The 25,282-nt window shown below is 35.5% G+C and overlaps 1 protein-coding gene across 3 annotated transcripts in view; it reads right to left on the bottom strand.

The window, feature by feature from the left end:
• DOK6 (docking protein 6) overlaps positions 1-25,282 on the bottom strand; it is a 276,625-nt gene that overhangs the window by 126,049 nt on the left and 125,294 nt on the right. For all 3 annotated transcript variants that reach the window (XR_005627645.1, XR_005627646.1, XM_039711160.1), the window contains exon 4: positions 4,611-4,730. Coding sequence is in view for 1 of the 3 variants with exons in the window: in XM_039711160.1 (XP_039567094.1) it covers positions 4,611-4,730 (120 nt within the window). In the remaining 2 variants the exon portion in view is untranslated. The remainder of the gene's footprint in view (positions 1-4,610; positions 4,731-25,282) is intronic.

Here is a 25,282-nt window from a genome sequence, read left to right on the forward strand (position 1 = left end):
TTAAATATAGTCTGTTATTGTATATTGTCCATTGGATGACATCTTTCAAATTGCTTCCTTTTATAAAGAGTGAAAATAGTGTCACCTTGGAGTGCTATCCTTTGTGAGAATGGAAAAATTCTATATATGACATCATCCAGGAAGATAAAAATTAAAAAAGAACCCCAAAACCCCAAAATTTGTTTTTGTCATTACATTTTGGGGTGTACTGCAAATGCTTCCAAATGCATTGAGTGCTGGAAAGGAAGCTTCCAGTTCTTCCAAATGAAGTCAACACTCTACTTTCACAACTTCTTCATCAAGCAGCAGCTTGAGAAACGTAAGGATTATGAAATGTGCATGAAAGAATCACAGCATATTGCTTAGAAGACTTGTCAATAGTGTAATCAAATCCAGCTTAGTCCAGATTTTCTTTCATGGAGTTATAACTGTGTATTATTATTTGTCTTATCATTGCATATAAAACTTCACTGCCATTATGCTAAATAAATTACCTGAATAGGATTCTGAAGTGAGGCCTCTATTGCTTTTGCTTTCATAATGTATTTTAATTCTTCGGCAAATAATCTAAAGGGAAGTTACTAGATACTAGAGACCATGTTTGGTGTGAAAAGAAATTTAAACAGAAAAAAGGTTGCTGCTATAGGGCTGAGGTACACCAACAAATCACTTGGATTTTCAGGAGAGAGAAGGTAAAATGGCTGGAGAGCAACAGAAGCTTCATTTCACATCTCAGTTTAATTGGAATTTGTGCATCATTCCAAGCTAAGCAGCCATTAGTTGTGAGCCTTAAATTTCTAAAGAAAACCACCTAATAGTCATTTGCTGCAGCAGAGTTTGCACAGCAAGAGTTGTGGTAATACTTCTGGAAAGCAATAATGGAGCTGAAATCCAGTGAGAAGCTTCCTGTTACTGATGTGCTTTGCATAAGTGTAGCTTAGATGTCTTCTCTATCCTTCCTGGAAGACACAGCAGCAGAGCCCACTGCTAGAAGCACAGCAGCTCCACAGTTTGCCTCATTTTGCACTGCAGAACTGCTCGGTGCTGGAGGCTCAAACAACAGCTCAAATATGCTGAAACAAATCCACTGGCGGTTACTGACCAACCAGAGGTATAAAAGAATGCCTCTTTCAGGTACCTTAGATTTCTATTGTCATGTGACAGGACTGCCTTGTGATTGTACGGCCTTTGCACACCAAACAAGAGTTCTGCCAGCCTTTGGAGCAAATTGTTTTTTGAAAACCATATTGTTACATTCCTGCCACAGAGAATAAAGTGCCTTCCCTTCTCAAATCTAAAGCTCATCTCAGAAGGACCATAAGAGTGAAACGGAGGGGATAAATAGGCTCAGAAATAATGAAAAGATGTATTAAACAAATGTGAGAAACCGTGCATATTTTCTTTACCAAATATTTTCTGAAATTGAATTTTTTGTGTATAAAAAACAAGTAGCAATTTTAGTGGCCCCAGGGCATATACAATAGCAATTACTGAAAAATTATTTTAAATGTTTCAAACTGAGGGTAGTGGCTTTGGTGTCACACCAGAAACTACAAATCTACACATCAGAAAGTTGGGGATTTTTGAGAGACAGCCAATTTATTTATCTGATATGTTTGGTGAACACCCTTAAAACATTAAAATGTCCTTTGAGAACAAGAATGGACAAGTAGTTGAACACATGAAGAACACTGCATATTAAAAGTATTATCTCTTGGACAAGGTAAAGCAGTTAATGAAACAACCCCCACCTTATTAGGTTAGCTTTTCTAGTCCGAAGAGGTATCTTTACCAAATTTTACACATTTCAGAAAATATTTACTGAAAAGTAACTATTTGAAAAAACCTCAGTGGAATGGGATGCAATTAATGCTTAATACACCTGTTCTTTTGGGATTAATGTATTAACACCTGTTATATCATAGAGATCTGAACAGTATGACACCATTATTCAATGTCTTTTAGCCTTTAAAAGTGAAAAAAAATTCCAAAACTGAAAACCCATTACCGCTATAATATTTATTACAATCTGTGGTCTTGCTGAAACAGTAAGAGATATCTTTTGTTCAATGACCTGAAAGAAAGCCTTTGTATGGGTCAGGCAACAGAACCTGCATAAAACTAGATGCTGAGGTTGTGAGACTGTTATATGTTTTACAAACTGTATTCTCACATCTCTGTTTCAAGTAAGCATTAATAAATTGACTAACTCAAGAGGAATTCTATGAAGTTGACACACTTGCAATATGTTTTGAAGAATGACATTCAAAGGTAGTACGCTGGTATCCAGCTTTTTTGTAACACAAAAAAAAAAAATTACCCAGAGATTGACACAGATGTTATTTTCACAAAGAGCAAGATTTGAGACATTTCATACACATAGCCACTGTCCATGAATTTTCAGCTGAAAAATTAACTTTGACCTTTCAGTTTCAGGGCAACAAAAGCTCAACAAGAATATTTATAAGCAAAAGCTCAGTAGACTTTCAAAAGTTTTTGAGGTATCTTTTGAACTACTGTTTTTGATAGCATGTGTGTAAAAGCTGCATATGGGGAAATGTTCAAGAAAATAAACTAAAAAATCTGAAATGATGCCACCCAAATCACCAAATGATCCCACCCTGGAACTAGTCACCTTCTCAATAACACTGTCATGTGGGGAATGACACTGCCAGGTTTGCAGGATAAGATAACCAGTGTAAACTGAGGGCATGGTTCCACTCAACTAAAGAAATCTGCTACAGGAATTTGAGTGCAACTGCAGGTTCTCACAGCACAGATAAATGAACAAAATGTCAAATTTCATACTTATAGTAAGAATCTCTCCACATTTTCCTCCTTCTAAGTTGATTAAAAGACATCCACAACAGAATTTGTTTTGCCTCTGAACAAGACAACTTTGAATTTCAAACATGCTTATTAAAATGCAAAGTTGTGCATCAAGGGGATGAGGGAAGGATGAGGATAGGTATCAGAATTACTTGTTTGAGGTACTGTAACTAATGATTTAGCAGAGCATGCTCATCAAATATTGGATTATATGTATTCAGTCACTTGTTTTAAAAGAATACAGCTAATGATACCCTCCATGCATTATTATTCATGTGATTTGTACAACAAATACATGCTTTGCCTCTTTGTTTCCTTTCATTTATTTACTTAGAACAATAAAGATGCTAATTATGGTCATATATGCTGGTTGGTAACACTGCAATTAATTTCTAGACTAAGGCAATTGAATCAAGACTAGTTCATACAACAGAACTAATATATGCCTCCTGGAGGTCATGTGTATCTAACTGGATCTCTTTCAAGAACATGATAAAATGTAATATTTGGCATCTATGTCCAAAAGCTGCTGGAGAGTACATGAATTCACTGCAGAAAGAGCTCGACAAATTTCAAACTACTTTTCTGTTCACATCCCAGGCTTTTTGACGAGGTTTATTTCCTTTCACATTTGTGAAAGACCTCCACCTGTTCACACAGTTCTCTCTTCAGTAGCATGCAGATGAGTTTTATACCTACAGCCTATGAACATATAGCAGATGGGGTGCTTTGAGTGCTGTCTGATCATTATCACTTTCCTACAACATTAGTAGCTCTCCCTTTGTAAAGTAGTTTGAGACCACAAATTGAATTCTGTGTCTCATAGCAGGTAAACAACTTTATGAACATTTGAACTTCTTTTAAATCCCATTTCAACATGTCTGCTTTTTGAACAGAATTCCTTAAAGATTTCTGTGTATTTCATGCTGTGTGCTATTAGGTTCAGAGAAATGATATAATAAATATAGTGCCACACATTCTATAATTTAATTACGTAATTTTGTTTATAATGATAGCTGGCTTGATATTTTATGACCATTGAGGCAGTGTGTGTTATTACTTTGTTGAAAGCTATTGGATCTTATAAAAGCATCAAGACAGTAATAATCATTGAGAGCTGTAATTTAGGGAGGACTAAATGAGCACATTTTGTGTTGCCCTCATGTTCATTAATAGGAATTAAATGACAGGGTAATCACAGATTTTCTTTTGTTATTGCCTATTCCATCCACTAGCATTCTTCCTGTGCATGTGTCTAATCCAAATAGCCTTTAGATGAAGACTTACAACTCAGGCTTAGTGCTGACTAACATCTGTCACTGCCCTTTTCACCCATATTTGACAGCATTTAGATGATCCTGACTTCAATATTCAAGCCAGGTAGGATTTTAAAGCAAATATGTGTTTTGTGGTTCAAATTGCTGTTGGTATGTTCATCGCTGTCCTTAAAAGGCTGCAAAACAACAGCTGCTGCTTTATTCCTCTGCACAGAAGCCATCATTTCCAGAAACAGAAGGGTCATGGCCATCATTTCCCATGACAGGGAAATCTGAACACAATGAAGACACAAAGTCACTCTATATGTATTATTTGGCATGGAATTTAATAATTTTTATTTATTAAAAAAAATAGGCTTGAGCTTCGAAAGAATATCCAAATGTTTAGTTACTAAGGATGTGCTCCCAGCTACTAGCAAAAGTCCTTACAACAACAAGCACACGCAAAGATGAAATGGGATATCACCTAAGAACAGAACTAGGAGTAAATAAAAATTTACTTACCATTTTGTTCTCTCTGGACTCCAGCAGCAAGCAAATCTGGTTCCCCAAGACTTATATCATTGAGCCTGGCCCCTAGACATTCCATGCAAAGATGCTTGCACCACTCCTCTGCCTCTAGCTCTGAGGAAACAGAAAGAAATCCATTCATGTTGATATTTAAAAAAAAAAAAAGGTGTGAAGTCAAATCAATACTTTTTGACTGACAATGTTTATCACAATATGTTTGTGTTGAAATATGAGTTATTAGCATAAAGTCCCACAATAATTTCTTTGCCTCAATTTATGAACTTTTAAAAAGGGTTACACTATTAGGACTGCATCTTCCACCCTCAAATTTGAGGATAGGAGGTGGAGCTAACAAAGAAGAGGAATAGTGAATTTTCAAGGCAGTATATTTCTAGTAGGCCCTCTTGAAAAAAAATGCAATTTAGAAAAACTTCATATATAATAGCTGAAATATTCTTTACTACTTTTTAGTAGAACTCTTAGTAGAAGTCTGAAATCTTAAGGTAATTTCTTTTTCTAAAGGTGTTAGAGCATTTTTCTAAGAGCAAAGGAAAAACAGTTATAAAACGTTCTTCAAATGCCAAATTTCCCTCTCTGCTGTAGTGAAAGACTATGTCTGTCAAGGTATGCTGAACAATTAATTTCTTCAGTTCTGTTCACCTTCTTTTTGTCTCAGGGCAACTTGGTCATTAGTTGAAACATTTTTAAGAACATTCAAAACCTCCCAATCCTTTTAGTTGACTTTCCCATGGATGCAATATGAGAGGTTTGTATCTGCCAGTCCACCAAAATGTGGACTCCACAAGGCATAATTCCCACACACAACACAGCATCCTCCCGTTCAACTTCAGCTTTATTCTATCCACTTCCCAAATTTAACATCATGAAATCCCTGGCATGGGTCAAACATGCATAATCTCAATTTGGAGCCAACACAGTGTGAAACTACAACCAAGAAAAATCATGCAACTACCCTGACTGTCTTTTATTTGCAGGAAAGACTTCACCTAAGGGAAAGTTTCTGGAGAGCAGGCTCCGCACTACAAACTCACTCAGCCTCCATGGTCACAGTAGTCTCTATCTGATCATCTTTGACAGTGAGGGGGATCCAGTGATCTAGAAATGTTTGCACTAAACTGCCAGGTTTTCAGTCCTTTTTCTGGAGACATTGGAAAAATAATTTTGTGACAATCTCTCTAATGCACTGCTGAAACTGGGAGAGAGAAAAATACTGCATACAAGCCCTAAAGCATTTAGTGATGATGAATCACTAGAATTAGTGATTTTTTTTTATCTGAGAAAAACTCCTCTAAGCCTAATTGGTACAGTCCTCAGATGCTTCCCTGGTTAGACATAGATCTCATATAAACATTTGCTGGACAAGAAAGAGAGACAGGCACGCAGCTCCAGGTCTCCAAGAACCTTTGAATACCTTCTTTTGTTCAGCGTCTTGAATAATCCAGGAACAGATAAATATAATTCCTGAGTTATTCTGACTATCAGCTGACAAAGTTCCCAGCCAAACAGCTGAAATAACAGAGCCTATTTCAGAAGTTTTGAGAACCAAATATGGTTGTTGTCACAAGATTTTGGGGGTGCTTCTTCAGAGTGTTGTGAGGAAAGTGGTATCCCTTAACCCTTCCTGCTTTTTTGCAGTTTGTGTCAGGACAGATTCCCAAAGTTGGTCGTCTCATAACATCCTCACCTTCTAGTGGTAAGAGACAGAACATTATATCAGTAACATACAGATGACATTTAGCTTCATAGGTGAAAAGAAAATATTGAGGTAACAGGACACTGTTTTTTCAACACTGCTATGGATTCTGCCTCCCTGACAGAAGCAAGGAGAGAATAGGCTTATCTCTGGACAGCAGTAAATTTTTACAGCTTTTAAAAGAAGGAAGATGAGTTTGTTCAAAGACCTATTTCCAAAATTATTCTACTCATACATGAAGAAATTTCCTGTATATTTTCCCTTCCCCTCTTTCAGCGTTTGCCATTTCCTTGGATACTTCTGAGGTCTTTTGAACTGAAGCCACACCTTATAATCCCATTTTCCCATGGAGACAGTTTCATGCCAGGGACATAGATGATAGAACTGGACCCTAAGCCACGCTGCCCTATTCTGGCAGCATGTGGATGGGGCAAGGGAGCAGGGTACCAGCACACAGGTAAGAGAGTTGAGATGCCATTGAGTTACCCAACATCTGCTTCCAATTATAGATGAAGGCAGGGCAATCAATGGGCAAATCTGGTAGCACAAAGGTGACTGCAAATCTTGACAGGTTCTCCCATGGTTTTTTTTTTTCCTTTTTCTGCTTCTTTTCTAGCTAAACTGCATCACAGAACAATATACATGCTGACAGAATGCATAGCTCCATATAAAGCCTGCAATTTTTCCTGGAGCGTAGCCAGGATATAACATTTTATGTATTTTACAAAATCTGCATTTTATTACTTTTTTTCATTGTGCTTGCACCCAGACTGAAAGGGCATGTACTGAAAATATAGAATGACATGATGGTAAACAAACACTTACCTAACCTTTCTAATATTACAAATATCTGAGAAGAAAGTGAAACACACTGGTAATCCCATAAATCCAGTTTAACATCAATATATATTCAAAAGAGAACTCACATAAAAGCTACGAATTCAACTTATATGTATTCTCACACCAAATTTCCAGTAGATGTTTTTGGAAACAAACAAAGTGCTCTAGGAAGCTGTTTCTTCTGTGTGTCCTTGTTTTGTCTCCACATTCTACTTACTTATCTCTTTTACAGGAACATCTAGGTCTTGAAAGTTTGGATCCAAAAAACCCCTTTTCAGAATGTTCTCTGGCAGTTTATTTCAAGCTGCTGCCTTATTGCTGCCTGACACTGATGATTAGGCTCAGATTAGACCATTCTCCAACTGCCATACAGAAGAAACTTATCTTGGTATGAGCATTCTAAGATCATGGCTATATTTTGCAAAGTGTAGGCTATAGCATGCATTGTACTGCTGTATAACTCAAAATTTCTGTCTTACAGAAATGATTGACTTGATGCTACAGGAAATATAGTTTCAATGCAGAACTGAAATATCTGCCCACAGAACTGTGAGGATTTGTGTCTGCTGTCAGAAGAATCAACGTTATCTACAAATGTGTCTGGAAGGTCAAGGGTATGAAGGTAATGTATGAGTTAGTTCTGCCTAATGCATTCTGATAGCGATTGCTTACTTGCAGGGAATTGCCTTCTACCTTTTCCTTGATGGACATGTGAAACCTTTCTTTTAGAAGCAGGTGAGTCACTTTTCAAAACTAAACCCCTGATTCTCCTTTCACCACGCGCATCAATAAAGCAACGTGACATTATTTTGTAAAATGTCTACAGAATGTCTTGGGTTTCTGGGTAACAAATTAAATATTATTCTGGGTAACAAATTAAATATTATTTATGATACCAAAAAAAATTATTATAATTTACAGTACATAAATGTGTCATGGCAGCAATCTTTAAGAATGCCATATACCATGTCAGAAAACAGAGATATCTCAGTTACTTCCTTAATTTGATTACATGCATATACTGAAACAGATGAAATATTACTATGGAACCAAGTAATAAAAAAGTGTCAGCAAAATTGTCCTCTTTAATGCATGCAGATTAGATTTATTAGTGGCAAATACAGAGTGTTTAGGGTAACTGGAACTTGTCATTGAAAAATTTATTTTCCTTTTAAGATAACTGAATTCCTGGACTGAGTGATAAATTGAAAAGCATGCTTTCACAGCTATAAATAAAATCAAAATACCTGCATTTTTATCTTCGGTGGCAAATGCAGAGTTTTTAGTCGTAACTGGAACTTGTCATTGAAAAATTTATTTTCCTTTTAAGATAACTGAATTCCTGGACTGAGTGATAAATTGTAAAGCATGCTTTCACAGGTATAAATAAAATCAAAATACCTGCATTTTTATCTTCACTGTTATTTAATTATAAAATTCTACAATAAAAATCTCATGAAGTGAGATAAAATGCAGAGATGGAAGACCTTAAATAGGAACTGTTTACTGCACAAGAAACATTACTGGGAACAAATCTGTAAGCTTCTTACTCAGCTTACTATTGACAATATTTTCCTGCAGCTGATCCGAATTTTAGGTCATGCCCGAGGCTATGTGTCATTTCTGCTTCAGTTCTCAGGTGATTACAGTGGTGCTATACCTAGTCTGACCACTGTCTTGGACATAGGTGACACCACAAGATGCTGTTGGTTTGTTGATACAATAGCAATGATGGAATAATGTTGGCAAATTGTGATGGAGATAGGAATTTGTCATAGTAGAAGTGTTCTTCTGCTACTTACACTTTAAAAGAAATCATTATACACAACATTCTCTGCTGAGAGGGGGTGAGTGACAATGAAACATATATGGACCCATTTCAAATTCACTGTCCACAGAAACCCTCTAGATCTCTTTCTATCTGGCCTCTAGATACTCTAGATGTCTAAGGCTAGAGGACGGACTGTTTTCAGCCTCCTAACTTAGGATGCATTTTGTGTATGGACTTAACCAAACACCTTCTGAATCCTGGTAACTTCATGGGTTTTCACGTTTTCCTTCTGTGTTCACATGGCACAATCCTACAGCAGCATTCCATCTCCCACCACCACAAGTTGCCAGCACAGTTGGATGCCTCTAGGCTGAGACAAAGCCTCAAAGTGCTGACCCCTCCTGCTCAGTCCAGTGCCCTCCATTTCAGGAGATCCACTTCAACACTATAAGCATCAGTTTACTGAATGTGTAAATAAAAGGGCTCAATTTATATGCACCTTCTAGAGAGACAGGCCTCCTTCCCTTCTCATGCAGACCACATAAAGTGATGAGGTTAAGAATTTAGGCTGGAAATAGCATGTCTACAATTTTAGAGGGGGATAACAAACAGAGTCCTTGTGCAAATAAAAAACACCTCACTTACATCTTCATGTTTTACCTGATGTCAAACTTCATAAATGTGAAATGTTTATTTCTTCATTTCTGAAACATTTTTATGTATTTGCTGTGCAAATTGTTTAGCTCTTCTTCCTTCTAAATGATGTCTATAAGAGGAATAAATCCAACTAAATATTGTTACCCTAAATGAAACTGAAGGATCTTTTCTGCCTAAATTAGTAGGATTTAGACCTGATATTCTCTACCAAGAAGGAAAGATGATTCTGAAAAATGTGACAGTTTATCTCTTCTAAAAATCACTCAGGCTTAATTAGAAGTTAATAAGAAAAAATTTCATAAAATTCCCACAGGATTGATGTGCTATTATACTGCACCACATAAAATATATGAAGCAACTTAATTCTTTTTTTTTTCACTAGCAAATAATACTACTGCCAGCAGGCATGTAATTTCTTATCAAAATCAATAATACCTTAAAAACATCTCTCCTTTATCAGGATATAGATCATCCTTTGATGGTTTGAAAATAATTTGATTTTATAAATATTTTAAATATGTTATTTAACCATGTCTCTGTTACTTTGGGTACTTTTACTAGAGCACATCACACACACTCAAATACAGATATAAATCTAAAGTATTGTGGCTGTTTCATATCTTTGCCCAGAGGAAGAGAGGGAGAGAGCTTATCTTGTATAATAAAGTATTACTGATTAACACAGCCTATGCATGAATTTGGCAAATTTTCATTGAGTGATAGCTGGGAAGCAATGAAGGGGACATGCATTCTATTTATTGTGAAAGAATAGAAAAGCATTCTGTATGTAGACTAAAACTTGGTTTTAAGTAGAAAGGAACAGAGATAATGGGCTGCAACTCTGAGAATTACTGGTTTATTAAGATTATTTTCTTATTGACCAATTATATTTGAAGGTATCTTATGACATGTGGGACTCATATATGGGATTTTTCCTTGTGTTTCAAATAACACTACTTCTAAGGAAACTTTCTCGTATTTTTCTTGAATGGTGACTTTTGAATATTTCACCTGGAGTAAAGGGTTTTGCTATTACTTAAGTGTAAATCATTGAACCAAAAGACAAGGGATCTCATAACAGGAAACCACATATACTGTTAACTCATATTAACTTACTGAAAATGCTACATATTCTAGCAGCGGCAAAATGTGTTAAAGGAAACCTGAAAATATTCTTTGGAAATACTCTTGGTGAGTCATGTTCCTGCAAAACTTGTCGTTTCTGCATTTTAATATGATAACACCCTTACTGTTGAATGAATTACAGCTATTAAAAATCATTCATATTTTTGACTATACCATTAATCTAAAGATATACATTTCATTTGAGCATTACTTTTTTATTATGGTCTAAGTATTATACAAAAATATATATACAAAAAGAAACTTTCATTTCCCAACTATTTTAAACTTGAGTTGGCATAACGGCAGTACAGTTAATTGCAATAATTACCAAAGGACATTTATTAGCTTTTAAAACTCTTATTTCTACCACACTTATCTGGAGATGCAAGATTTATCAAGAACAGGGTTCTGATAATTTATCTAATCATGTACCTATATTTGCAAATAGCCTGCTGCATACGTCTGTATTTACTGCGATATATAAAAGCTGACATTTTCATGAAAATACCCCATTTGTTTCTGCAGGTCTGATAAGAGATTTCACATAACTAGCACTCAGCTACTAGTCTGTCTATTGTCCTGTCTATAATATAAACATGCACAATGTTAAGTCAATAATTTTGAAGGCAAGAAAAGTATTTTAAGAGATTTGTCATATTGATGTTACTGTCTATTAAACTCTTGTCCATTAAAGCAGCAAGAGGCAAAGTTCCCCATATGCAATGCTGCTTGAGAAAGTAGTTTCCATACAGAAACAGTACTCTGACAACTTGTTTGAAAAACGGAGAGTCTATGGGAAAATGAATAGCCTACAAGGAAGGAATTTCCTTTGCTCCATATTACTGCTAATGTAACTACAGGACATTTGTCTTCCTTTTTTTCTTCATGAAAATGGCAATTTCTACTATTAATAAGAAGCATATATCACCTTAGTCTGTGATTAGTCCTACAGAAATGAATTATGCCATTGCAGGAAGAAAATGTGATTCAGTGGATAAATTAGTCCTTGAGGGTAGATTTATAAATATTCTTTAAAATTATGTATTCTACTTCATGCTGGAGACTAGCAGCCCTCATTATACCACAAATGTTTATCAAGTCTTAGTATGTCCAACAGATCAACAGTGAGCCAACATCATTACCCAAAAATATGCCTGGCAAAATTTCATTCTCAATTCAAACTTTCCTTAACTTTCAAACTTTCTTTAAAGTGCAAAGAAAGAATTATGAAAACCTGCCTAAACATAGAAGAAACATTTACATTTTGTCTGAAACTAACGGGCCAGTAACAAGAATCTGACATGGGAATTATACAGTTCCCCAGGACTGTCAGTTCATACCTCTTTCAACTGTTATTAATGTTAAATTGCAATGGCATGAAAGTAAAATAACCTCAGGCAGCGTGTCAGTAGTGGGAATGGCATAAACACCATCAGTCAAGTGTCCAAAAAAGGTCTGTCACCAAGGAACGTAACACATAGAGGATGCTATCACATCAACTTTTGCTGCTATCCCATTACTGGCAGTCAGCAATAGCCTTTTTCTAGCTTAAAAATTGGTAGCATTTCAGATTTAGTCTACTCCCACAACATTTTTATTCCTCTTGGGAAAATTATAGTGCTGGTTTTTAAATGAATGGGAAATTTAATACCTTCTGTGCAAATGTTTCCATTTTCAAGTGTTTAAGTTATGGTCTACTAAGGGACTCCAATACCCAAATAAACAAATTCTAGGTACAAATCCTAGAGTTCCTCTCACTTTTCTTTTTCAATACCCTAAATATTCAGTTTTATTTTTGAAGTATTGACAAATCTTGTCACTTGAAGATCAGAAATATTGTTAGATTACACAAATAATTTTAAGAGTATTAGTCTCCTTTACAAAATTAAAAGTTAAAAGGACTATTTTCAATACACAGAAGAAAAACTACATTCTATTTCCACTAAATGCTTCATTGCTCTTATGCCTTTGAACATATAACTTTCACCCCAGCCATCTGAATATCTTCTGCATTAAATCATTAGGAGCAGACAGTAACTAAAACACTCGGAAGTTTTTGCAATCTCCCTTCTTTTCTTTGGCTAAACATGCCTAATTAAAGCAAGACTTCAATTTTGGCCAAGCACAGAGGGCAGTGTTATTGTTGCCCTCTTCTAATGTAAAAAGGCTAGGAAACTTTTCCTGGATGGTGCTACACATGACTTTCATAATAACAAAGAAAGAATAAATGTTTTTCTTCCTGTGTTTCCATTGTCCAATGCAAGTGCAAATTTTCCCCCCAAACTCTAAAACTATTGTTTTTGAATATGTGAGTCCTTGCTACTAAGAGAGTCAAGAAAGTTTTTATGGCATTGCAAGTGTAAAGAAACTCATTCAAAGCAATTACTGACTGAAATAATCTCTGAGATCATAATGCAGTATGCGCTCTACTTGATTCTCAGTTGCATAAAAACTTTACTCTGAGGCAGAACAAAATATTAGCTCAAAATGACTCTGTGTCTTCCACTTTATTCTTGGGGGCTTTTAATGTGGTGCTACTGCAAAGAAATAAATCTTAAAAGTTCATAGTCTAGAGTTAGTACCAAAGGAAATATAATTAGAAAAGTCTTTCTCAAATTTCACATCTACAGAATTTAAACCCAAAGGGGATTACTTTTTCATTATCAATTTCTTACTCTCATTTTAAACTTGTATCTTTTATTCCCAGTATAAAGTGAAGTTCTACATTCGATATATGTAAACATTATTTAAATTAGAACATATTTAATGAAAATGGACATTCTTTGAATGTTTATGAAAATAGATGCTTTCCATCTATTTCCTGTAAATAACAGTCTTCCAAAAAAAAATTGCATCTAAAATAGGAAATTTTAGATTAGTGGGTTTGTACTATACACCACTGAGATCTCTACATCATAATCGATAAGTAAGCGACACAAATGACTCCCTGAGAAGATACAGATGCTTGAAGCTGAAACTCATAATCCATACTTTCATTACTTTAATAGGACATTTTTTCTTTTTCTTTTTTAATTCAGTAGACTTCTAAGATTCGGAACAGTAAAAACATGTCCTTTGCTGAACCAGGAAAACAGTAAATAGATCCATCTTCAATTATAAGTAATTTTTGTCCAAGAAAATAAGTCATGACAAATGCAATCTTACAGAAAATACCAAGATTAAATCATTGGAAACTTCAAGAGCTCTGCTGAAATGGTTTAGGGCATGCTAACTGGAGACTCACAGATGAAAGATTGCTTTATTTAAAATCTTCCATCTTTATTTAAGGGTAAACAACTCACCAAGAAAGTATAAAAAATGTTTAAATTTAATATTTTGAACCATATAAAGCAAGAACTGCAGCAAAAAGATTAGTATTTAGGTCTGTAAATCAGAGGGGCTGATTACAGTGAGAAACAGTATCTACAGAAGACGTAGCTGTAATTAATGCACACCGGTGATCAATTGCTCACTAACAACTTCTTTGTGAATTTTAGGCACACACACAACTAGAGGGGAGGGGAAGGATTAGCCTCTCCTTTACAGAGGAGATGAAATCATACAATGGCAACGATTGGTCTTCTGTGCTCCTTACTGAGACTCTAGGCAAAAGATTCCAATTTCTCATGACTTAGGCTAAATTCAAATCCATGGCTGATACCTTTCAGTGGAGAAAGCAATCTAGAAAATTCTACAGAGAAATGAGTTTTAATGGCAGGGACGAGAAATCTGATCACTGTCATTTGAAAAGGAGTTACTCAGCACCATCAGCACACTCAACTAATGGGCAAAAGTATAATTCTTATGCTGCCATATGCCTTTCCTATTTTCTGCATTAATGATTTTAAATGGGCAAATGGCTGACTTAAATGCTGCTCTTCCTTCTGCTTGGAGTGGCTTCCTCCTAAGCCCCACTGCCTTAAAAAAAAATTTAAAAGCTCCTCTTAGTTTTATGGTGAGTCTGAGCAAGGGTTTATTAATTTAGTCAAAACAAGTAAGTATGATTTTAGGTTTTTTTTCCTGGATCACAGTCTTACAATGAGATTATAATAACAAGCAATTAATAAAGAGCTACTATACACATAATTCTGTCCTTTTTTTTTCTTGAATTGGATAAGGGTAGGAAGACAATTATTATTCTTTACATTTTCATAATAAACCCTAACATATGTCTTTGCATAGAATCATGATAACATATATAATTAAAGAAATTAGTTTCCATGCCCAAAACTAGTATTGCAATATAATAGATTGAAGCATGATTGAAAAAAACTTGTTATACCAATGACAAGTAGCATTTTGGAGAAATAATGCTTTACTGAGCTAGGAAGAGAGAAATCTTTTTATATCAGACAAAAATGGACAACTTCATTTACTCCCTTGATTTGATCCCTCATGAAGCCCAAAGTTTATATCAACAAATACATATATAATGTTTATAAGTACAAACTGCCAAATCTGAATGAAGATTTTTACAAATATGCTATCTCAAGTTATAAATCTGTAGTTTTTCATCATGACCTCCATCACAGAAAGCATTCATAGTACCCACTAGAATTCAAAATAGCCTTCATCAGCATACATACAAATTTTCACATACTGTCAACTATTTGATTCACAAAGGAGATTATAGCTGTGATAACCTTAAAAAAATAAAATTACTTAAAATCCCATAATTCATGGGCTACCTGTATTTTCTTAACTTATCAGGCATGCATTTAGAAACTGCCTATAAAGTAGATCAACAAAACAATATGTAGAAACATACAGCTCTCCTTCCAACTTCTTCCTCCTCACATTTCTCCTACTATGATCATAGACTTTATAAATTAGCTTTTAGGTATTAAGATGTTAAGACTATTCACTTAGATTGCTGTCTTACAATATAAATTCTTATTATAATCATGTCTACATTTTAATTAAAATTACACATATTGATAGGATATGAACCCAAGGATATATCCAGACATCAAGAAATGCATAGCAGGGCATTGCATTTGAAGGAATAGTTAATGACATGTATGATTCTTAGAGTTCCTTTCCAGCTGGTTCTTAACCACAGTAAACTATATCTTCATCTAAATCATATTTGTACAGAAAATAATAAACACATTCCAGAAATAATAAACTCTTCCCAGAAAAAACAGGATGATTGTCAACATGAAATGCCATATGAGAAGAAAACTATTTATACTCAGCACATGCTGGAAATATTGTAAGACAAACATAAGGTAGGGGTTATGTACATATCTGAATATTGCTGATTTCTACTTTATTGCTGGTGAGCATGATGATACAGCAGCAAGGGCAGCATTTATTAGCAGGACAGTACTGCTATATTCAGTGACATATGCTGGGAGCACTGCTTCTTGCATCACACAGATGTCATGAACATTGTACTAAACTTGGAAAAGATTCACACTGTCACTGAGCAGCAACATTTTGGAATTACATTGGCTTTTTAAGTTTCCTGCATTAATTCATTTCCATCACTAGAGAAAAAAAGCAGAGATAAATGTCAGGCTGTCTATTTAATTCCCTTCTTATTTTTTCAGCAAGGTGATTGCAAACTATAGCAAGGTTTACGCTAACCTCCTTAAACATTTAAACAAACTTACCATGGTAATATTGTTGATGTTTAATATATAAAGCTGAAGCTACATAGTAAGATATTTTGCCATTCTTACTGGATTCATTTTTATAGAACATACTTAACACATATCTATCTTCCTAGACAGGTTAACTTAATTATCTAGAGGCTTGTCTATTAGCACATTCAAATTATCTTTAATTTTACATTTATTATTTACATTTATTTCATAAACCCACAGCAAATTCTCTGATTTGATTATTTGAATTTCTAGGTACAATCAAAATTATCAGTAACAGATGTAATATTGATTTAATGTTTTATTTATAGAATATAAACTTCAGATACAGGATTCATTTTTTCCCCCTTGAAACTGAAATAAAATGCTAAACTACTGACAGGTTTGGCCAGTGAATAACTTTGTAAAGAGGCAGCCAAATTCACACTGCCGCTGAGCAAGTACCATTTTGAAATGGAGTTGATTGTTTTCCAACAGCAGCACTCCAAAGGACTGTCTTTGGGGGATAACTTATAAAGTACTTCCCATTTATGAAACAGAGATAATTTATTTTAGTGAGCCATTGCTGTTATTTAGAAGGTGATGAAATAGTCCTAATTCCCTTTTCCAATTCACTAATTCTAAGTTTGCTTAATTTTTCTTCTAACCAATAGGGCTATGATTTTGTCCTAAATATAATAATATTTTAAAATATGTCTGATTTAAAAACAAATGATTCTATATAATTGGACAGTTAATATTACTTCATTATTAGGAAAATAACAATAATATGTATGTATTTTAACTCTAAAACTACACACAATTTTAAGGAAAAGCTTGGGTTTAAAAACAAACAAGGAACATTAGATTAGTTTTTCAACTTTGTCTTACATGATCATGAAAATGCAGGCTAAATACTCCTTAATGCTACCCAATAAAATGATAGTTTCACAAGAGCTACTAGTAATTTTATATTGCTGGATTTGAAAAAAAATTAATTGCAAAATTAAGTCCACATACAGATCCTTTTTTTCTTGAAAAAATAAGTAATCTCAGACATTTTCAAAATGTACAGCTGTCCTGAAAGTTAGTGGACCTAATGTTCTATCCTTAAGAAGCAGACCAAGATTCCTCATAATTCCAGTTAATACGCAGATTTAATTTCAAAGTAAAGCTCTAATCATCATAAGTCATTAGAAGACTAGTATATGTCATATAAATTTTATTGAATATGAATCTTAACCCCCTAACATATGCCAGAACACTATATGAATGTGTTATTAATATAATTGGACACCTTTGGAATTATTTGCATTATTAATATAATTGGACACCTTTGGAATTATTTGCATTACTTTTGTGAACAGAATTGTTGATTCTGACTTCACTATGGGATGAAGTGAGTGATCGGTCAATTTGAATTAAGAAATAAAGAACTCCATCTAACATGAAGCAACCCTAAACCTGCTTGATTTGTAGTTGAAACTGTCACAATAGATGGTCATCAAAACCCATCAAACAGCACTGCAAGTTTGATCCACCAAACACCTGGAAACCTCAAACCCAATATGATGGTTTTTTTGTCTTCTGGAACACTTACAAATTGATAAAAACTGGATCTTAAGCAAAATGCAAAAAAGTTCTCAAATCATAATATACATTTTCTCCATTATTATATTAATTTTTCATACTAATTGTAGCTGTTTCAGCAGAAGGGGGAAATTAATATATTTGTCATCATTAACACCTCACTTGCCTTATTTTCACATTAATACTCTATTTTGTAGGTCTGAAAACAGAATGAGAAACAGAGCTAACTAAATGACTAAAAGCTAAAAGGCAACAACAGCTTCTCTATGTTTGTTTTCCATTGAATTATTTCACTTTTAACCTCAGATTTTGCAAGGAAGATTTAGAAGCAGTTTGAAGCAGTTAAAATAGTTTAAAACTTTAAAAGTAGATCAGCTTCAGTAAAGGTATTGGAAAAAAAGAAGGGTTTTTTTTAAGCAAATAGGATAATTTATCTGTATGGATTGTGAAAACATTGTATGAATGTTATAGAACATTCTGCAATTACAGAAATCACACTGATATTTTCCTCCTTCATTGTAAACTACGTATAGAGAAGACTGAATTGCATTAAATGGCATACTGATTTGAAGAAAAGCAACATATTTTGGAGCACTTTTTAAAACTACATTAAGCAATGATTATGACTGATAAATTTGGGTTATTTAATTAAACTTCTTTGGGCATCTGAAGCACAATTTGCTTCTTGGCCTTACTCAAAATAAGAATTCCAAGAATTTAAGGCTGAACATCCCAAATTGCCTCATACAGTAAAATTAATATAGGAAATAATTTTTATTTATTTACCAGGGAAAAGGACAAGTCCTGTCTCAGAAATTTATTGCTGCCTTGATTGAAACTGACACTCAAGATCATCAATTATTGTAAACAGAAGAATCTCAGCTGTCTGAGAATACACTAGTTAGTAACTGGAATATCTGCAATTGGTGTACTAGTGATTCATTTGCATATCTCCCATATCCATGACAGTCTTCTAAAATCCAGGAAAAGTGAACAAATTGAATTACTGAAATTTGGAGTTATTTCTACCTAAAATTTATTTACTTATGTTCTTTAAAGTAAGTCATAGTTTAATATGTTTTCCCCTTAAATATTGGCAGAGAGATTAAAAAACTGAATGGGCTGTGACAATGCATTAAGCAGCTTTGCTCTACAGGTATAAAAAGTGGGATATCTCTAGAAAAATCTTACAAGAGTCACATAAAACCTTGTCTTTGCCTATCACTACACACCTGCAGCAGTCCAACACATGGTTCAGTCTTAAAATTGCTTTAGTTCTCAACACTAGATAGCAGTGAAATGCCAATGTAGAAGCTTCACTGATCACCCTGGCTGCAGTGGCCATTCTGATTGCCCAACAGCCCATGGGGCTGTACTAATGCTGATACCACTAGAGGTTGTGGCAAACTCTCAAAATGTTTTGAAGATGGATGGACAGTGAACACTGAATGCTTAACTTTAGTTAGTTTTGTTTGGTCTGGTTTGATTTTTTTGAATGTACACAAATTTGCCCAAGGTTTCCATGCCTAGACTCTATGTGAAATAGAATATCCAATGCTGAATACATGGTCAAGTGCACATGAGTAGCACACAAAAATTTCTGTGCTCTTTTACACACACTACTCTTCTCAGGTTGCTTTCATTCAGTGACAAAAGTGTTTCAAAAGACCTGAAACCGTTAAGCTGCCAACAATCCCATATACCTTACACACCATAAGTAGCCAAATGTAATGCAAGCTGAATAGTGACAGAGAATGAAAAATAGATTGTGTGTTTAAGGTTTGAAGCAGTAAATTATTATGTTCTTCACTGGACTCTCCCCAGGCTCAGCCAACCATACATCATTTGTCAATACTTCAAACTCAATCTATAAATTAATGCCATGATTTTTGTGCTGTGACTAAATGTATGCTGTTCTCAGGAGAGGTCAGGAACTGCAGAAATCATCTAATTTTATGAGTTGATACATATTCACAAATCCTAGGAGATCTGACCTATATTCCATGTAGATGATCAGAAGCCTTTTTATCTCAGCTGATACCTGGATTCCACTCCAGTGTTAGCAAACTTGTGGACATGAAATGGGGTTTTACACTAATCCCAAAGGGAAAAGAAGTAGAAATATGCCCAAACACAATAGCTATGAATTAAGTAATTGTATCTTCTATTAGCTTTAGATAAATTTTTAAAGTGCAAAAAAAAGTGGAAAAAAGGAAAGAGACTATAATTTCACCATCTATGTACATCTGCACTGGTATATTTGTACTAAGTCAGTAAGGTCCCATACCAGTACTTTCCAGAAGAGAAGATGGATTAGGAGATTGAGTGAATGGTAACCAATGTGAACAGATACATTAAAAATCTGAGAGCCTTAGTACTGGTAGTCCCAATAATAAAAAAACCACAACAACAACAACAAAAACCCAACAAAACAAACAAACAAGAAGGAATGATGGAAGGCAGAAAGGAAGGGAAGGAAGGAAGGAAGGAAGGGGCGGAAGGAAGGAAGGAAGGAAGGGGCGGAAGGAAGGAAGGAAGGAAGGGGCGGAAGGAAGGAAGGAAGGAAGGGGCGGAAGGAAGGAAGGAAGGAAGGGGCGGAAGGAAGGAAGGAAGGAAGGGGCGGAAGGAAGGAAGGAAGGAAGGGGCGGAAGGAAGGAAGGAAGGAAGGGGCGGAAGGAAGGAAGGAAGGAAGGGGCGGAAGGAAGGAAGGAAGGAAGGGGCGGAAGGAAGGAAGGAAGGAAGGGGCGGAAGGAAGGAAGGAAGGAAGGGGCGGAAGGAAGGAAGGAAGGAAGGGGCGGAAGGAAGGAAGGAAGGAAGGGGCGGAAGGAAGGAAGGAAGGAAGGGGCGGAAGGAAGGAAGGAAGGAAGGGGCGGAAGGAAGGAAGGAAGGAAGGGGCGGAAGGAAGGAAGGAAGGAAGGGGCGGAAGGAAGGAAGGAAGGAAGGGGCGGAAGGAAGGAAGGAAGGAAGGGGCGGAAGGAAGGAAGGAAGGAAGGGGCGGAAGGAAGGAAGGAAGGAAGAGAAAGACAAAGTTATACACAATCACATAGCATTATCTTAAACTTTCTAACAATTCCTTGATACACTAATATTTTTTTATATATGTCATGGGTTTATATGGCAAGATTTTGGTAGTGAGGTGTGTTGGAGAAGTGATTTCTCTAAGAAAACAGCACAATCTGCCCTAGTGTTGAACAGAGACAATTCCAGCCAGCTCCAAGGCAGACCTGCTTCCAGACAAAGCTGAGCCCATCACCAATGTTGGTAGTGCCTGTGTGAAAAGACATTTAAGGAATGGCAATTATGATAGGAAAGAAAACACAAGAGGAACAGCCCTGCAGACATTCATGTGAAATAAAGAGTGGGAAAATGTTCTCCAGGTGCCACAGCAGACCCCTGCAGAGACGAAATATTATGAACTGACTGCAATCTTCATTCCCCATGCCCTTGTGCTGCTCAGGGAGCAGCTGGGAGTTAAGTTGAGCCTGCGAAGGAAGAGGTGGTGGAAAAGTGTTTTCAGATTTTTTTTTTTGCTGCTCACTATCCTACTCTGTTGCTACTTGGCCCAAGTCTGTTTTGCCTGTTTTGGTACCTCACAAACAACTTCCTATACTTACCTTGACTCATTAAATTTTTATTGTGCCTTCTCCTCCAGTCCCGCTGAGCAGTGGAAGTGAAAGAACAGCTTAGTGGGCACACCCAGCCAAGGTCAAACCACTACAACATAGCCGCATAATCTACTCTCTGTGTTCTAGATATAAATATTGGAAGCACAAGAAATACAGATTTCTTTTACCTAAAAAAACAGCCTGGATATTGCCATTGAAATGTCCTGCCTCCTTGCAGGTCTGTCATCCTGTTTCTCAGTAAGAGCAGGTGATGATGTTTTTGTATTGACTCTACTGCAAACCAGAGGAGAAGCATGGGGAATTTGCAGAGATCTGATGCTTTCCTAACATAAAGCTGCACTATTTGCAGACTAGAGCTGGCTTGCAGCCAAGACTGGTTACATCTAGGCATGAAGACATAAACAAAAAAATAATTCTTTATTGACTTTTCTCATCATCAGGCAATGAAAACTACAACCCTTTGCAGATGACATACCTTAACAAGGTGCTAACATTTCTTCACACTTTTAAGGGGTAAGTCTGAAGACAAGTGATGATTTGCTCTAAAATACATTTTTCTTACAGCTAGTTGAGACTTTTCTGAGTAAATCAAGACCTAAATGCACTGCCAGAAAACTACCCATCTGCCTGTCTGCCTGGCAGGCTGCTTAAGAATCCACAACTTCAGCATCGGGTACAGTTGTATCACATTGATGGGGATCAGAAGCCTAAAGACTGGAGAAGAATAACTACTCTGATAATACAGCTTTATAGTCTTGCCTGAATTTTGAAGGAAAATGTCTTGTTTGAATTTCTCTTCCAGAAGAACATTTAAAAAATCTATTTTTAAATTGCAGTATTTAGAACACAGGAAGTTATAGATTTGAAAGCATACAAATATACACTATTACATTTTGTAGTGCTGAGTGCTAGAAAGTATCAGTCTAGGAAAGCAATTGAATCCATTTGTTCTGGCTTTACAAAAAAAAAGCCCTACTTAAAATACTAACTCTCATTCACCTTTTTTCCCAAGTACCTACCACAGCAGAGGCCTTTATAACAAATTACTCAGTTAAAGAACACCACATGGGACAGACTAACCAAGATGGAAAAGACAGGCTTTTGTTCTAGCTTCAACTACATACACTATGCCATTCTCTTTTCAACCTGATATAAAACTCCTGATATACTTTTGTTTCTTTTAATCATGTTAACAAAACCCTAAAGAAGAAAGGCACAATCCACCAGGAAATGCCCTCAAGTTGCACCAGGGGAAGTTTAGATTAGATATTAGGAAAAATTTCTTCACTGAAATGGTGATCAGGCAGTGGAATATGCTACCCAGGGAAACAGTGGAATCACCATCCCTGGAAGTTCAAATGTGCTGTTTGTTAAGAATTCACTTCTATGATCAGCCTAATAAAATCAGGGTAAGGTACCTAAAAACCTGAACAGCATGTGGAAATAGCAACCTTAAGTACAATGATGATGGCAATAAGTCTTTTAGAAAATCCCACAGCCTTTTATGTTATGGAAAGTAAGAAATTACCTTGCCTCATGTACAAAAACAAATACTTATTGTATTCTGTTCTACAAACATCAGAGTGTTTAGTAACATGGATGTTTGAAAAGTAATTTTAAAATGAAGACATAAGATTTGCTTGTAAACTTCATTCTTTTCAAGCACAATGTGTTGTTTCATGGCATGACTCAATATTACAACCCCATACATGGATATTTTAGTAAAATTAGATTCTATATCCACATATATATCTATAGTCAGGGTTTAATATAGAGGAAAGTTCTCTGCCTGAGATTTTTTCCAAACTTTGACACATTCATTTGTCATCCAGTTAATGAAGTTATCCAAGCCCTTCATCTGCAAACTACCAATTACACCTCAGAATATGAGGAAATTTTATGCACAAAACTCATCAAGATTCTCTGACTGTTTTCTGTAATCCTTTAATTATTGCATGTGAATGCCTTTTGGCAGTGTAGAGCAGGCCAATATTTTTAAAAACCAGGTGCAGATAGCATGAAGGCATGTTAAAATAGGTCGTGTCTTATTGCTTTACCTTCTAATAAAATGTGTTTACAAGAGAGGAAGTACATTTGGACTTTCACACTTACAACATGATTAAAAATTATTCTAACTTAATTTATGGCATGAATTATACAAAACAGTCTCCATATCTTTGTTTCATAGGACCAGAAGATATTTATGGTACGGTACTTTTATCAAAACCACTAAGAATCTCAAAATGAGATCAGAAAGAAATCCTGTTGTACAGAGATACACAACATACCAGCAATTTCAGATTTCAGTTTAAGGTAAACAGCCAGAGGCGAAGGAAAACCTTTTTTTTTTTAGCCAAATGTTACACCATGTTGCTCTGCATTTTTATGGGCTCCTATCATCTCACTGACACATACTTTGTTCTAGTACAAAACATAGAGCTTGAAGATACTAAAATGTTCATTGATTTTTAACAGCTTACAACCCCCTCTCTCCAGTGTAAAAATAGAAACCAAGAAGTGAGCAACTAAGATACTTTCTATTAAAGTCCAACAAACTATTCCACAACTTCACATGCCTGAAATCCTAGACTTCAGCATTACTAACCCACCTCCATTCCATGCTTACTTGGAAAGGCAACTGTATGTTGAACTTCTAGGCCAGAGTCTTTGAGACTCATGCATTTCTCCTAGTCACTCTAAATTCACTATTCAAGATGGTGCTGACCTTGCACCATCTACCATCAGCACCTCCAGACAAGTTTACAGTACACAAACAGCAAGGGCAACTGAATCCTTATCTCTGCAATTTGCACAACTATATAATCAAAATTTAGGGAACCAAAACATATTTCAGTCTCCAAAGGTTTTGACTTTCAAAGTCTAAACTTTAGGGTTTCCCATATTGAAGTTTTAGACCAAGTTTACCTTTCCCAATTCCTGCATTTAGAAATGTTACAGCTTTCCTACTTATTTTGTCAGAGCACCTGTGCATGCTCCTGCTGGAAGTTAACCTTATTTCCTTCCTGTCCCACATTTGCCCTATAAACTGAGAATGCAGCAGTGTTCCTAGCTCAGGGCTCTGCATGGAAGAAGTGCTGAAAAGATGGTGTGTCTACTGCTTTCAGATTTAGCATTCTACAAAAAAAGATGAAAATATGAGTTTGTCTTCCCAAAATATCACTTAAATAATTTTAGAACTAAGTCTGCAGTCAATTAATAACCTAGAAGTGACTGAAAAGGATGGAAAGCAACAGTGTAGAACCTGTTCCATCAACAGCTATGTGCTGAAGATGAAGCATAATTTTCTGCATTCATTCCATTTACCAGTAACACATATTACCAGTATGTGTCAGAAAATTGTAACACTGTACTTCAGACGGATAACTAAGAAAAATGAGGATCAACTGGCAACCAAGAGCAATGAGAGACAGAATCCAAATATTTATACTTTATATATGTTAAAGTCAGAACAGAGATGCTTATTTATAGGCAAAAAAAAAAAAAAAAAAGAAACTCAAACTCATCAATACTGAAAAGGAAACTATTTGTCCAGAACAAAAGAATATGCATTCTAAGTAAATTTTAACATCACCATGACTCAGACTGAATTTTGCCCTGAAAGTGGATAGTGTTCCAAAAATTGTGATAAAAAAGGGAGAATGTAAGAATCCAGAGCAACATATTTAACTTCATGTAATGCCTGTCTTTTCACTCTTTTTTAGATCTCAGACACTGTGTTACATATGGAAATGAGA

Source organism: Passer montanus, unplaced genomic scaffold (assembly GCF_014805655.1).
Source record: "Passer montanus isolate IOZ18808 unplaced genomic scaffold, ASM1480565v1 scaffold24, whole genome shotgun sequence".
Taxonomy (NCBI): Eukaryota; Metazoa; Chordata; class Aves; order Passeriformes; family Passeridae; genus Passer; species Passer montanus.